Genomic DNA, 16186 nt, shown 5'->3' with positions numbered 1-16186 from the left:
TAACTAGTCGTATAGGATACTTTAGGAGATAAAAAGAGAGATTGAACAATATTGAAGTGGAAAAATAAGGTAGGATATTTCTAAAAAGTACTAACAGGTGAATTTTTTTTTATTGTATATTCTTGATGGTCAGAGTATGAACAGCGTTGCTAGTGCAGTTATTTGACCAGGTTTTTAAAAGGCTAAAAATGCTTATTTTTAAAAAATATTTATTTATTTTAAAGAATGAAAGTTTTTGGCCAAACTTTTGGTGAAAAAAATAAATTCTTTTAAATAATAGCAAAATCTATTTTTAAGCTTATAATTTGAAAAAGTAATTTCTTAAAAAAGTATACTTGAATTTGAACATAAGATAATTTTTTTAGGGAAAAAGGTCAAATATATCTCTCTACTTTAGTTTATTGCGTTAGCCAAAATATATTTGGCTATTTTAGCTAACGGAGGATAAAATTAGAAAATAAATTAAAGTAGAAGGGTATGTTTGATACACTTTTGAAAGGAAACAGAAATTGAAAATGCAATATAGCTAAAGGAAGAACAAAACCAAGAGATACTTCATTCGTTGCCTTTTCTGAATGTCATTACAAATCATGTACTCCTCGGGAAGCCTCACGTACACCCCTTGCCCAACTTGTATTGATTAAGATATTTCTAAATCGTATCAGTATTGACCCTTTTCCCATTTTTTTAAGTAATAGTTATGGTAACGACCCTTAAATAATTAGTTAGTGAAAAAAAGGGGATGTGTTTATATTACTGTTGGTGCTTCAGTTCGCCACGTTTTTCATTAAAGTAATCTATATCTAACTCTTGTTAAAACTGTGACCATAAAAATGAAAGGAGCCACGTAAGACCTCGCAACGTGGGAATTATCCAAAGAACAGTCCATCACGCAACTGTAGCCGTCGGTGTTAACGTGTTCCATTACCTTACTGCGCATGTTATCACCCCTCCTTCCACAATTTCCCCATTTCAACTGTTTTCTAAGTAAACTAGCTTTGACTTACTGCGATAATATCATTGACCTTTTGGTCTTAAGGTTCGTAATTACCTTCATTATTCATTAATTCGAGGATTAATGGTTCTTTCATTGATGTTGTTGTGAAATTTAAGGGATTTTTGAAGTTGTAGGAACTTGTTTAGCAAAGGAAAAGAGAAGATCTTTGTCAGTGTGTGGTGTAACTTAAATATTTGTTTTTTTGGTGTTGTATTTTAACGGTTGATTGGTGTTTAGATTTTCTCTTATATTTGCTTCATGTGGCGTGCCTTAGTCCCATTATTATTCTGCTAGAATGTTGGAGTGAAATCTTACTTTAGATATTTCTGTGATCAAGCAATCAGTTGATCCAGTGGCGGAGCCAGGATTTTCACTGAGGGGATTTAAAAAATATGAAGAGCAAATACACGAAAAATTCAAGTAGATTTAACATATACTATATATACATTAAAATAAAAAATTAACATTGTATATACAGTGTAATTTTCTGCAGAAGCCCCTACATGGCTTCGCCCCTGAGTTGATCAGAGTGTTAGGTGGGTGCAGACTACCACTGCACCTGCTAATCCTTTGAGCGGAGACTTAGTGTTTGTCTGTGTGTATAATGTCAAAAAGAATTTCTTGGGCAGGTTGCTTCATGCTTAAATTGATTGATTCTGCACTTCTTTTTGTAGGTTCTGAAGATAAAGGTTCTTCCCATATGCACTTTAACATTGTGACTTCCAGGTGTCATTTCTTTGAGCATATTAGACAATGGCAGCTGCTGTCTCATTGTTGCGGCCGCGTGAATTCCCTATTCACGGGAAATGTGGATTAAGCGGTCTGTCTAAGGTACAATAGGATTTGTGCATTTGATTTCCAGTTTACTATATCAATAGAGTCAATGATGTCCTCAACTTTTTACTGATAACAGAAGGACATCCTCAGTTCTTAATTTTTTTTTGTTTGTAGGGCACAATTAGCAGGAGCCAGACAGATTCTTGCAGTATATTTCTTTCATCATATTCTACGGTATGCTTTGCGTTGGATTATAATCTTAAGTTTCACCCCTCCCCATTTCCTTTGTTCACACATCGTTCGGCTAGCTTTTTTGACGACTCACTTTGCTGTCATTGTGTTATTAAATATATGTGGTTCAATATTTCAGTCTAGGTATATCATGTGCTTGTCATTTATTTAACTTTTTTTGTTGATCTTATTCTATAAGCAGTTGTTTCATTTTCTTCATTTCCATTGCTTTAGCGTCATGAAATTGACTCGAGAAAACTAAGCTTTATGTACTTGTCTAGATATTGAGCAGGTTTTGAGCTCAAGTTCATGTTTGTTTAGTAGATGAATTTACTTATTTTGGCTTGTGATCACAACATAAAGGTTGATAATGTGGCTTGGAAGCCCTAAAAATGTAACGTGCCTTTATTGTCGCGCAAGTGTATTTGCACATTAGTAAAGTTCTTTTTGGTAAGTAAGCACATAATTAAATTGAGACTGGTTCCAGCTGGAATTGTGGTGTATTGAGCTAGCTAGAGCTTAGTTATTTTGAATTCAGTATGCTCAAGCTGATATTGTTATAACAATTGAGCCAAGCTTATTCACTAATCAAATCAAGTCAGCTTGTTTATAGCTCTACTTGTAATAATAATATATTTTATATTATTCTTGAGAGTTTTCAAAGTTGAATTAATTAAGAGGGGCATTTTCTGCAATTATTCTACAAAGCTCTTGCTTAAACTATATTATTAAGTCATGTGGTTATAGACTCATGTCTAATTTGTACTGCCTCATTGACACTTGGTATGTGGTATACTGCATCTTCAGAGGCAGGATCCTTGGAGCATCTACCTTCTGAATACTGTACGTGGGCCTTTGTTTTCCCATCCTTCACTGACTAGATGTAATGGATTGCTATGCCGGTCCTTGTTAAAGCCAGGTGGAGGATATGAGAGTCAAGTTCTGAAAACAGCAACACTACTGTGGAAACGGTATATGGTTCTATATTTATTATCTCTTACTCAAGTTGCATGGACATTTATGTCATCTGAAAATGCAACTCCTATTATCAATGAAGTTGCTAGTAATTGACTAGTATCTGTTTCCCAATGAGGATAAGTTCTTTTTTCTCACAAATCACAATCCATTCTTCAGCCTTTCCAATTTAACGCGATCTTGATTTTCTGCCAAATTAAATTTCTGACAATTTCTATACTTGATAAGTGGAATGATCACTCCTGATTAAAGCAACCTCGCCTACATTATTTATCCTTCTTCCATGACCCAATATTGATTTGATCAAATTGGTAGCAATTCAATTATTAGTTCTATTTTGCAGGTCATTAAGTACTACACATGGAAGCCCACTTGTGCTTCATCTGGTTCCGGCCATTGGTGTTCTTGTTTTTGCTGCATGGGGTCTCAGTCCACTGATGCGCTTTGGCAGAATGTGTTTCCTTCATGTACTTGATTCTCTCGACAATCTTTCTTGCTGGCTTGCTGCAAGTTGTCTACATCATTATCTGTCCCCAAATTAAAGCTCTGTCTGAAAATTTTCTTGCAGGAAAGTGATAGCAATTGGAAACAAAGTAGCTGGCATTATGTTACCGATTCCTATATTAAACCTGTGCTTTTATGGACCGGAGTAATACTTATATGCAGGTTAAATTGCACTACAATTTAAAGAAAGTTGAAAAAAATTAGATATATGCTTCATAAAATAATCATGCTGCTGGTATTGAACTTTTGCAGAGCGATAGATCCACTGGTTCTACCTACAGTTGCAAGCCAGGCAGTCAAGCAAAGATTTCTTAATTTTATACGATCATTATCGACAGTGATGGCACTTGCCTACTGTTTATCTAGGTGATATGTTTGCTTTCAAAATCTTGTTACATTTGATTTTCTGATGCAGTATCAATCGTTGGTTGACGATTTCATTTATTGTGACTCTTAATTGTAACGATGGCAGCTTACCGTCATACTCTTGGTTTTTCTCAATATCTGAATAATGTAATGCTGATTAGTTGTCCTCTGTTTACGATACACGAAGTAAATCTTTATTATCTTTTTTGGCAGCTTGATTCAGCAAACACAAAAATTCCTTGTGGAGACAAAAGATCCCGCTGATGCAAGAAATGTATGTCTGGGAATTATGCGTTTACTCCAATTTGTCGAAGCTTCCAAATTTTAAAACCTTGATAAATGCAAAAATGTTTATGATGAAACCCGACATAGATATTTAAACAGCATCTAAAGCTAATCCTAAACAAGGAAACTAAACAACTGGAAACACTTTACCTATTTGTCAAAAGCTTGTCGATGGGTGTTGGTTGATTCCCCTTTCCGCAAGACCATGTTCTTTTTCCAAAGGAGCTTTTTTCTTGGCTAAGTGATTTGGATCTACTCCGGATAGGAGGCTTATGTTAGTTTGGCAGCAGCATATGATAATCTGTTATATTTTATTACACCTTTCCTGTCCATATTTCAGTAATCTAAAACTATCAAACCAATGAAACTTTAATGATTTAAGTGGCCTTTGTAGAAACATATGCAGCATAATTTTCTTTTATGTACCATCCTTTTACTATCGTTCATTGTTGCCTTCTTTGATCAAAGTCTTATTCTTTCAAATATATGTATTGCTCTTTCCAGATGGGGTTCGAATTTGCAGGGAAAGCTATATCTACTGCAGTATGGGTTGCAGCCGTTTCGTTGTTCATGGAATTGCTTGGTTTTTCTACACAAAAGTGGCTGACAGCTGGGGGTCTTGGGACAGTATTGCTCACTCTTGCTGGTCGTGAGGTAATCTGAGCATTTATTTTGTATTCCTAAGTGCTGCTAAATCAGGTCTTATACTTTTTCTCTATCTTATTTTGAATATTCTCACTATTGGTTGGTTTGATATCACACTTCTGCTTTTCATGTTTCCTCCCCCCTTTTCTGGTAAAATTCTTGTGTGCCACTTGCATTAGATTAACTTATTTTTTAAAACTCTCTATTGCTTGTTCAGATACTTACAAACTTCCTGTCGAGCATAATGATCCATGCAACAAGGCCGTTTGTTCTAACTGACTGGATACAGACAAAGATAGAGGGCTATGATGTCTCTGGTACAGTGGAGGTAACTATTTGCTCCTGCTGCCAATTAGATGATATTCCCATATAATAAACAATGCATTAACAAGATGTGTTGCATGCTTGATATGCAAGGATTTGCATGAAGCTGTGGTTGGGCAACAACTTCATCTATTTGTGCTGAATCAGTTGAATAGAAAACTAAATCATGGGATTGAGCTATTGTATGACTGCTTGTTGTTGTTTAGCATGTAGGTTGGTGGTCACCAACAGTCATAAGAGGTGATGATCGTGAAGCAATTCATATACCGAATCACAAATTTTCAGTGAATATTGTCAGGAATCTTAGTCAGAAGACGCATTGGCGGATCAAGACTCACCTTGCCATCAGCCACTTGGATGTGAATAAGATCAATGTCAGTAAATCCAATTTTCTAGTTAGTTAAGATCCAATCTTCTAATTCTTAATAAACAGTTCTGTTGGCTGATGAGAGTTTACACGACTCGTTCATGTATAGAACATTGTTGCGGATATGCGGAAGGTTTTGTCGAAACATCCTCTAGTAGAACAGCAACGATTACATAGACGAGTTTTTCTGGATAACATTGATCCAGAGAATCAGGCTCTTATGGTAGGTGCCTCTTTTAGCAACCTCGTTCAATGCCTGAAATACAGTGGTAAACTGCATTGGCAGCTGTTCTGTAATGCAACTAATTATGGTCATGATATTGTTTTCACGAGTTATAAGCTTGACCAATAATATCCATCTTAAGTTCGCCGAATCATCTATTTTGCATCGTGTTAGATTTATGTTGTTTCTAATGAACCATAAAGATGAAGGATTAGTCAGGAGTGTTTTCCATATGATTCTTTCCCTGTAATTGTTTTTGATAAAATGTGAGCCTGTTTTGTCCACTTTTTTCACCCCTCCCTCTAGCGAAAATTTAACATCTCTGTTTGGGCCATTCTCACCTATTTTGAAGAAATATGTGAACCCTGTAGAGACCTAAGTTGCGCGGACTCTTCACTTTCATTGCCGCACCCGTGTCGGATTCTCCAAAAATGCACTACTTTTGGAGTATCCGACACGCACCCGACGATACTTTTGAAGAGTCCGTGCAACATCGGTAGAGACTAAAGAGGGGTGAAGGGTCTTTTTCTCAATTATGCTTTTTGAGATTCCATTCACCACCTGAATAACTAAAGCCCCATTAGCCAGGGTGAAGATGCGTATAAAGAGCAAGGATAGAAGCCCCTTTCATTCTACCTAACACCTGACATGGGTTGGCTCTCTAGATGTGCGGAGCCTAGTGCTAGCCATCTAAGGCACTGGATCGCTTCGTTTCTTGTGCAAATGTGTCTACCTGTCTTTCATACTAATTGTACATGTCTGTATTTAAGTATATAATCTTGGCAATTTTTTGTTTTACATTTTGTCTAGGGAACTGATTACTTTTAGTAGTATGACTCATTTTTTTTTACTCATGGCATGTGTAACAGATAATGATTTCTTGTTTTGTGAAGACTTCTCATTTTGAAGAGCACCTCCGAGTGAAGGTACGAGTTTTATCCCTTCGTTCAATCAAGCAGTTGTAAGTCTGACCTAGTAAATAAGTATTAGATCTTTGCTTACTGTACTGCTAGTTAACCTGTCACCATACATTGATCAACTTATGTTGGGTCATGTATAAGCTCTTTTTCTTAGTGCCTTTGTTTTAGATGGTGGGAGTTCTATATGCTTTATGCATTCACAGCTCCTCCTGCTGTACTTCATGCTTGTCTTACCATTGCCAGAACTGTATTCATGTAAACTTCGGTAGGACTAGTTTGTTACATCGTGATCCTAAAGCCAATTCTCAGAAGGATTACATATTTAAAGCTTCATGGAATATGAAAAATGTGAATATGATATTTTGACTACTAACATCAGAAGTAATACAAAATGTCGTTAATCATCTTGAGCATCTGTAGTTATTTGGTTCAAGCTATAGTGCAGTACCTTCCAACTGTAACTCCAAACTGCAGGTACACATAGATCCAATCTGCTTCTAGCTTGGGGCCTTTTCTTTTATCTCCATCTGTGGTGTGTGTATGTGGCACTTGAGGTTGCAAGGTCCATCAGGAATAGAGTATCTTCCTGCTAACGATTCTCACTGACCAACTTTCGGTTGCAGGAAGTTATATTGCTGGATCTCCTTCGAGTAATCAGCCATCATCGCGCTAGACTTGCTACACCTCTTCGTACTGTGCAGAAAACATATCATGAGCCTGATGCGGATGATGTACCATTTGCTGATCCCATTTACTCTCGTAACCGTCCTAACCAACCAGTCCTCCTTATTGAGCCTTCTTATAGGATCACTAGTGATGATAAAGGCAAAGCTTCTGCTCGTTCAGTACAACCTGATGAAGAAAAAGACCAAAAGGTTGAAGCACCAATTACATCACGGGCTGCCGATGACACAAATGGTTTGCCATCAACTCCGTCTGAGAAGGAAATTGTTAAGGTCTCGTCAGCATCAAATGCTAATGGTGATTTAAAAGCAGCAACTTCGTCATCAGATGGAAAAACAGTAAAACAAGGATCTACCAATCCAGTTAAAAGCAACTCTGAGAAAAACCAAGTTGCTTCAGCTGCTGGAAACCCACCGGGGTCGACGTCAGATACCAACATTGAGAAGACAGATGTGGCATCTCCTGCTTCACAGGCACAACAAGATGCTGAAAGACCAATTTCTCCACCTTCAGTGGGAAGGTCCATGTTAGAAGATAACATTGTTCTGGGTGTTGCATTGGAAGGGTCAAAACTAACACTTCCAATTGAGGAAGAAACGACTCCACCCTCTCCCTCTCCAACATTTTTTGACTCAGAATCAAAAGAATTGGCTGCCTGCAGGAACGGGAATAGCTCGACCAGCTCAAACAAAGATAAGACGGACGATAAGATGGCAGGAGCTCCAAGCTCACAAAGTGCAATAAATGACCAAAAAGAGCGTGAAAAGTGATTTTTCTTTGTTGGTTGAACAATGTGCAATAATGCACTAAGGCTATTTTTTAGAGCTCGCATTGTGCACACTGTAAATGTATCTCATGAAATTCCATTATGTATAATTGTGGAGCAGTAGTTGGCTTGTATTTAGCAATTGATAATAATCAACGAAGGCATAATGCTACGAACTTTTAGCTTAAGGCTCGGCCTGACCATCTAGTGTCTTTAGCTTGCAATTGAATTGGTTTGCACTTGGTTGTACCATGAACTCCAGCAAAGTTTGGACTGAACTTTGACTACGGCAGGATGAGCTTATTCATTGGTGATCATTAAAAACCAAATCAAGAAAGTTAAGAAGCTGCTTCTCTTGTCTGGATTCAGAAAAGAACACTAAAAGTAAAAATAAAATAAAATAAAATAAAAATGTAGGAATAAAGGAACGATTAATTATTAAAGAGAAATTTTAGTCGTCATGTTCACGGTGCCATCAAATATGACTAGACACATCTTGATTAACAATTACTCTCTCTATTTCAATTTATGTAAACCTATTTCCTTATTAGTCTGTGTCAAAAAGAATGACCTCTTTCTATAATTAAAAATAATTTACCTTTATAAAATGATTCATAGCCATACAAACCATATGCGACTCATTTCATCAAATATGACTAGACACATCTGTTTCAATTTATGTGAACCTATTTCTTTATTAGTCTGTGCCAAAAAGAATGATCTCTTTCTATAATTGAAAACAATTTACCTTTATAAAATGAACCATATGTGACTCATTTCACAAGTTTAAAAGTCTTTTCCTTTTTCTTAAACTACATGTCCAGTCAAATGGGTTCACATAAATTGAAACGGAGGGAATATGAATTATGATCATTCAAAATCTCGAGTTTTACCTGTACACCAATCTTTCTTCGTAAATATCATAGTTATATACAAAATGAGTTTTACTTTGAGCCTTGTACAAACAGTTTATGCAGCTCTTTCTGTGGGTCATGTACAGAGAGTTTAAACTGTTCCTTTTTCCGACTCTCTGGTCACTGCGTGGTACATCAATGACAACTTATCATAATGCACTTACTTGCCATAATGGCAAAGATATGAGGCTAGTAGCTAAGAGGAAGATTAGGACACTGTGTTCTGAACACGGTCAACTGATCCTACTTTGCTGCAGTTGATACAAAAATATAACAAATTTACGCATGAATATCACGATGTGATCGACTTACAACCTCCAATATGGTGTCAAATTAAGTTTTACACATGCAATCAGGAGCAGGGTAAGTATATATTGACTGCTTCTCCTTTCGTATCCGTATTTGTCCTTGTCTATTCTTGTGACCCTGCTGTACTGCCTGCTGAAATTCGGACCACTCCATAGTCTTGTTCAGGAAGAGCTTGCCTAACAACGTCATGTTTGGTCGAATAGTCTTAAGATTTTTGTATGCTCGATGCCCCAACTGAGTTTTGTTAAAAACTGCGTCATGTCAGTTTCAACGCATAATCAAGACTAAGACTAGAATCCAGCAATTGATCAGAAATTCTAATATACAATTTAATTACCAGTGCATTGTGCATATTGCCGGGAGAAGCAGAAATAAATATATCGCTCTGCATGCTCACGTAATAATCCACAGCTGCTAATAAAGAAGCTTTTCCTTCTACTTCAGATAGTTCATGGGAAGAAGCAAGGCTTTTCTTGTCCTCCATAAATGGAAACAACTGGCGAAGAGCCGACATCCTTGCTTCTCCACCGTAAACCTGATGAACAAGAAAAAAAAAAGCCCAAACAGTGCTTAAGCTGTTGTTGAAAATGAAACACATTGTTCTTCGTAAGAAATAAGTTATGTCATAGTTAGACACCTTGTGGGAAGCAAGATATAGGTGTGTGCTGTTGTTAAATCCCAAGGCTGCTAAAAGGAGTCCTATCTCTTCAGGAGTTAATGGACAACGCCCTTGGCCTCTTAACTCCTCATCTGTGAACTGGGAGTTAAGCACTCTCCCTTGCCAAAGTACTTGGCGATATTTTGCAAGAGCAAGTTTCTCAGCTTTGCCGCCACCAAAATCACAAGCTGAGTGAGCAGCCATATCCTGTTTAAAAGACGTTTCCAGGCAATTAATACCTAGGTGCATTAAATGCCAAATCCTCATCTTGCACAAAAGCTATTCTATTTGGTTCCGATACTCTATGTTGCTCGGACTCTTCAAAAATGTTGATGGGTGCGTGCGGGATCCTCCAAAAGTAGTGCACTTTCTGAGGATCTGACACTGGTGTGGCAACATTTTGGAGAGTCAGAGCAACATAAGGTTCAGTTAATGGATGGGGGTGGATCAAAATCGAAGGTACCCAAGTGAATTTTAGTGAAAAGAAGAGGGGTTTTAACTTTCTTGGAGATTTTTTGGGCATAGTTACCCCAGACAGATAATTTTTATAGTTTGCCTTTAATTTACTGAACCTTCATATAAAAGTGTCTTTTTTTTTTTAATAAGGTAAAGGTTATATAAATAGTGTCTTCAACTAGCATAGAAATGGAACATTGATGTAAAAATCACTGATACACAGTTCTACGCCCTCATAGTTGTCACAGAAGAAACTAAAAAGCCCAAGAACACTGACTCCACTTCAAGCACAGTCTATGATAGTAATAAGAATGGAATGACTGAGCAAAGTAGAAGATAATCATACTTTATCAAAGCGAAGATGCAATACAACATATTTTCCAGCTCCTGCTCTGTCATTCCCCCTACCATGGAAGTGTGTAGCACTTGATGCGCTATCCAAACTAGGAGGGCTACGCAGACGACTGACGAGTGCATCGCCTAACGCTCTGACATGGGGAACAAAAACTAGGGCGTGAAAGTTGACCTTGCAGCGCAGATGCTGGATGTCTGAAGGTAGGTTATCAAAAGCCAAACGGTGAGAGAATGGAGCTATAGCTACGATCCCATAGCTGGAAGAAAGAAGCATATATTATTATTTTTATTCAAGCTTGTCATACGAAGAGAACTTAGTAGTATGTTTCAATTGTTGAAAGCAGAATGTCCCAGTTAAATCAAGCAATCTACAAAAATGAATCTGGTAATAACCAGTAGCTGGCAAAAATGAAAATCTATGAAACGGTGCAATAACTGTCTTATGTGATGATGAAATATTTCCATGATTTTCTTGCTTTTTCTTTTTTCGTTTTTCCTTCTCATTGCCCAAGGGAATGAGGGATAGGATTGTCAATGTCGATCATTGTTTGTCAGAGATCCTATTAAATGTCTGGATCCATTTTGATTAATTGATTTCACATCTTTAAGAGGATTTGATAGTTTCTGATAGCTCCAATCTTGTGCATATCTGACCATAAAAAAGATTACAAATGCATCTATTTTAGTGCTATGACGGAAACAAATGAGCTGTGAATGACACATTAATAGAGGGAATATGACGTCCATTGAAAGTGATCATAGGAATATTTAAATGTTAAATTGATAGTTGCAACTCATTTGACATGGAAATAACACACGTAAAAGAATGAATGAATGTCAAATCACTTTCATCAAATGTAACCATCATGTAAAACAACACTTTTCAAAAGTCCGACATTTTTCAGGAGCAATGACATGAATACTTAGTTGGTAATTCAGTAAATCTCAAAAAAGAGGTAGGTATTTCAGTAGTACCTCTGCATTAGAGGCAGAACATTCTCCAGGTACCATGAAGCAGAAGCATGTACAGGTGCTGTCTTAATTCTAGTAGCACGTATGCCTGTTGCATAATATTCTCTGGTACTCCAGGAGTAATCACTGGGAAGCTCTTTAACTATAGAAACATCACCACTCAAGACACTGATAAAGTGATCAACGTCAAATATATCTGCAAAGGAACTGTGAAAAAGGCACTTCAATTCAACATAGAGCTTTAGAAGTACATAGAGAATGGATAGTGCAACAGCTGAATCTAATTACCTCGAATCCTGCCAAACTGGATTTACTTCAAGATACGGAATTACAAGTGTTGCATTTAAAATTTTAGCAACAGCTACTGCATCACAGATCTATCATGGGAGCACGTAAACAATTAATAAATCATTCATGAGAATGAAATGCCCCGAAAGTAATAGACATCAAGAATATGGAAACTAAACAATATCATAACTGAAAATTACATACCCCCATTCTCTGTTGGTTCAATCCTCCATCCAAAAACACCTGTATGTACAACTGGGACTTCCTATGCGATGCTACAGAATGTATGCAATTGAAAAATGGTTACAGCAGAAAGAATTTAAATTGAAAATCAGAAACCCCTTCATAATGCAGAGGCAAGATACAATAGCATGGGTGCAACTCTCACATTGAGTGTCTAGATTATCAGCGCATGCTTCCCATCCCTGGTTAGGCAAGGGCGACCAGAGGTCTGCTTCTTGAGCATTAGACTGAAAGGTACTAAATTAAAACACAATTTGAATATATGGTCCCAAAACGTCCATAACAATCTCACATCTAAAAACAAATGAAGTGGCTCTCTACTCACTGTCTGTTGTTGCAAAGCCCTGTTTAATAAATGCAAATGCATAGGTCTTGGAGCATTCCATTCCTGCAAATACATGAATAAACTAATAAAAGAACTGATTTTTTTCTAAAAGTTTGAGCAGGTATGATGGTGCATGTGAATCATTAACACCTGGAAATCCATATAAGCTAAAGATAGGAGCATATTACAGTCTCTCTGATCTTAGCAGTACATAAAATTATACCAGTAGACCCCACAAACATGATCTTTAGAAGCAATAATTCTGTAAAGTTTAACTCACACAAAGAAAGAAAGGAAACTAGTTCGGGCGATCTTGTTCGTTTTTTAAAAGACGGTGCAACAAAAGGGTTGAAACTTGAAAGTAGGGGTTAAAAATATCACTCGATAATTTTATTAAGCATAAGAGAGCTTTCAATAGCCAACTTTAAAACAGAAAATCTGCAGGATAATTTCAAATCCTAAAATATCTCAACTAGACTAATCTATCTAATAAAAACTTAAAATTCAAAAGTAGATTCATCGTAATTCTAACCAACTTATTATTCCAAAAAGAAAATTATAGCAGTAACTAAAAGCAATTTTCAACAGATCTGCTAGTACAATACATCCAATCAAAATCAACCTACCAAATCATGATTTCTACTATGTCATAAGCTAGTACTCCCTCCGTTTCAATTTATGTGAATCTATTTCCTTATTAGCCTGTGCCATAGAGAATGACCCCTTTCTATATTTGGAAACAATTTACCTTTATGCAATGAGTTATAACCACACAAAATATATATGTGATTCATTTAACATCACAAGTTTAAAAGTTCTCTTCTTTCTTAAACTCCGTGCTCAGTCAGATAAGTTTACATAAATTGAAACGGATGGAGTATTAGCTAGTCTGATATTCCACATTGGCATTTGTACACAGACACATCAATCAATCTCAAATTAATCAAAGTCAGCTAACATATATTTTCTGTTTTCATTTCATTATTATATCCTACACATTTCACTCAAATTAGAGGTTCCCTAAATCAAATAATTATCTTCAGTCCTGACAAACAGCCAATTCTTATGTTGATAGGAAAATGTTAGGTGAGAAAGTGTAAAAAGCTGAAAATGGAGAAGGGGAAAGTGAACTTACAGAGAAAATGGAAGGGTATGAACGGGAAAGAGGAGAGAAAAGATTTGGAAATAGATTTGGTAAAAGAAGCATTAAAAGTCCACCAATTTGTAGCGGCCATGCTATTTTTCGACTCGTCGGAGTTTGCCGGAAGTAGTTCATCGTGCTGGTGATCTCGCCGTGGCCGGTCGATCTGTAAATACTTTGAGGAAATAACTCATCATGGGCTGAACTGTACTTCATTGGGCTAAATTTGTTTGGTTTTTTTATGGCCCTATTGGTAGGGGTCGTTTGGTTTGAAGATAAGTTATGACGGGAAGTAGTATATGTTGGGATTAGTTATCTTGATATTATTTTTTACTGATTGTTTGGTTATGTTGTATTAAATGTAATATGCATTGCATAATTTTTTTTAAAAAAGTTTTTTTGCTTACAAAAATATCCTCCACCTTATTTAATAGAAAAATAGTTTGAGGGACCTCAGAGTTATTTTTGTCATTTTTATTATTTTATCCTACGATAACTAGTCTTGGGATTGTTATTTCATGCTCTGCCAGGGAGAATTTATCCCAGTACTATGGAAGGATTAGTAACCAAACAAGGGATATGATGGTATTAGATTTTTATTCCATGACTATTTTTCCTTATTCATCATACCAAACGACCCCTTCGTTTGGTAGGAGGGATAAGTTAAGTTATTCCATATAAATGAGATTTGATGGGATAACTTATCTCACATTTTATCCCATATAGATGTGATTGGGTGGAATGTCAAAGGAGTTATCCCACCACCAAACATGAGATTATTCTAATCTCATGGGACTAATAACCTTATCCCACAACACTACAGAGAAAGCGGCGCTTTCGTGTAACATGCTATGGTCTCAACGCCCTTACGAGGTAGTGATGAGTTTCACGCATACCATCCCTTCTAAAGGTTGTTTAGTCAGGCAACAAGTTATCTCGAGATTAATTATCCCAATTGTTATCTCCCTCCCATAAGGATAAAAATAACTCTACAATTTCGGGATAACTAATTCCGAAATAAGTTATACCGCGATTTTATTCCAACAAAACGTGGGATGAACCCATCTTAAATTTAATCCCGAAATTAATTATTCCTTATCCCACTTACCAAACGAGCAGGAAATGACTCACGTGTCCCTAAAAGCGTCCGGTCTTAAACTTTTGTCCATCCTTAACAAAAAATTTAGAAAATGACCTTAAGTTTAAAAATTTGTTGGGAAGAACTTATGATTTTTTTGGCGCGGAATGCCCTTCTTTTGGGCTGGTCTTTATATTTTGCCCATCATTTATGCCTTCTTTATATTTTGCCCCTGCCGTTTGTTTAATGTAAGTTTTTTGATGAAATTACCCTTACCTCATTAAAATCCTTTCTATTTCGTTATTTTTCGTTTTTTTTTTGCTTCTTCGTTCCTCCTCTGTTTGTGTCTTGTTTTAAAATTTAGGTGCGAATTTGGATCTTTTGCTCGTTACAATATTTGTTTTTATGTTATATTGTTGTTTGTTGAATTGATTTCTTTGTATTAGTCGTTTTTTATATTTAATTGATCCTTTTTTTATTTAAAACTATTTTTAACGTGTTTTGTTAAAGTTTTTGTATGATTTTTTGAATGTTAGTTTCGTTTTTCATGTTATATCTTGGTTTTTTGAATGTCGTATTATGTTGTTGCTATGTTTTGGTTGACTTTTATATGCGTTTTGGTTTTCTTTGTGTTGAATCTTTGAAGTTTTGCCTGTGAACAACTGTTTTAGGTTATTGGTGTTGTTTTTGTTTAATATTTTGATTTTTATGAAGAATGTGTTTGTGTGAGGCAACATATGCCTGTTCCGGCAGAATTTTTGTTTTTTGAAACTGAAGTTATGTCTATTCCGGCATAATTTCATGACTTAAGTTAGTTTGTATGTGTTTTGGTTTTTTGGTGTTTTTTTGTTAATAATGTTGATTTTTATGAAATTTTATATGTTTTCCTGATTATAGGTTTTGGCGTGTTGTACCTGTTAGGCTAATTTCATGAATGAAGTTATTTTGTATGTTTGTTGGTTTTCAATGTGTTGAATTTGTTTATTTTTGCCCGTGAACACAAGTTTAAGATTTTTGGTGTTGGTTTTGTTTAATAATTTGGTTTTCATGAAGACTGAATTTGTCTGAGGCAACATATGCCTAGTCCGGCAGAGTTCTTGTTTTTTGAAACTGAAGTTATGCCTGTTCCGGCATAACTTCATAAATTAAGTTAATTTATGTGTGTCTTGGTTTTTTGGTGTTGTTTTGTTAATAATGTTGGTTTTTTATGCAATCTTATGTGTTTTTCTGAGCATAATTTTTTGTTTTCTGAAATTGAAGTTATGCCTATTCCGTCATAACTTTATTAATCAAGTTCTTCCTTCTATGATGCAGGTGTTTGTGTACCAGTCTAGGAATTGATTTTGTATTATGGTATATGTTAATTATTTTCATCCTCATTTTT

The 16186-nt window shown here is 36.0% G+C and overlaps 2 protein-coding genes across 3 annotated transcripts; one reads left to right on the top strand and one right to left on the bottom strand.

The window, feature by feature from the left end:
• The first annotated feature begins 829 nt into the window (after window positions 1-829).
• Window positions 830-8252, top strand: LOC132627625 (mechanosensitive ion channel protein 3, chloroplastic-like). The gene is made up of 14 exons (XM_060343070.1): window positions 830-1039; window positions 1672-1828; window positions 1949-2008; window positions 2813-2976; window positions 3324-3447; window positions 3549-3646; window positions 3737-3850; window positions 4064-4124; window positions 4640-4789; window positions 4998-5108; window positions 5311-5478; window positions 5581-5694; window positions 6564-6620; window positions 7238-8252. Exons 2-14 carry the CDS (start codon window positions 1751-1753, stop codon window positions 8066-8068), a joined length of 2130 nt encoding a protein of 709 aa, XP_060199053.1. The 5' UTR covers window positions 830-1039; window positions 1672-1750; the 3' UTR covers window positions 8069-8252.
• A 699-nt stretch (window positions 8253-8951) lies between these two features.
• Window positions 8952-13960, bottom strand: LOC132627626 (O-fucosyltransferase 31-like). 2 transcript variants are annotated; one of them, XM_060343071.1, is made up of 10 exons: window positions 13719-13957; window positions 12584-12646; window positions 12404-12485; window positions 12220-12290; window positions 12016-12104; window positions 11731-11934; window positions 10748-11012; window positions 9925-10152; window positions 9625-9822; window positions 8952-9521 (listed from the first exon to the last, which is right to left on the bottom strand). In XM_060343071.1, the coding sequence occupies exons 1-10, from the start codon at window positions 13938-13940 to the stop codon at window positions 9312-9314; spliced, it is 1632 nt and encodes a 543-aa protein (XP_060199054.1). In that variant the 5' UTR covers window positions 13941-13957; the 3' UTR covers window positions 8952-9311. The 2 variants fall into 2 exon arrangements, with proteins under 2 accessions (XP_060199054.1, XP_060199055.1); XM_060343072.1 differs by having other exon boundaries at window positions 9279-9538; window positions 13719-13960.
• Between the last annotated feature and the right edge of the window lie 2226 nt (window positions 13961-16186).

Source organism: Lycium barbarum, chromosome 2 (assembly GCF_019175385.1).
Source record: "Lycium barbarum isolate Lr01 chromosome 2, ASM1917538v2, whole genome shotgun sequence".
Taxonomy (NCBI): Eukaryota; Viridiplantae; Streptophyta; class Magnoliopsida; order Solanales; family Solanaceae; genus Lycium; species Lycium barbarum.
This window is presented reverse-complemented; position numbering and strand designations above follow the sequence as displayed.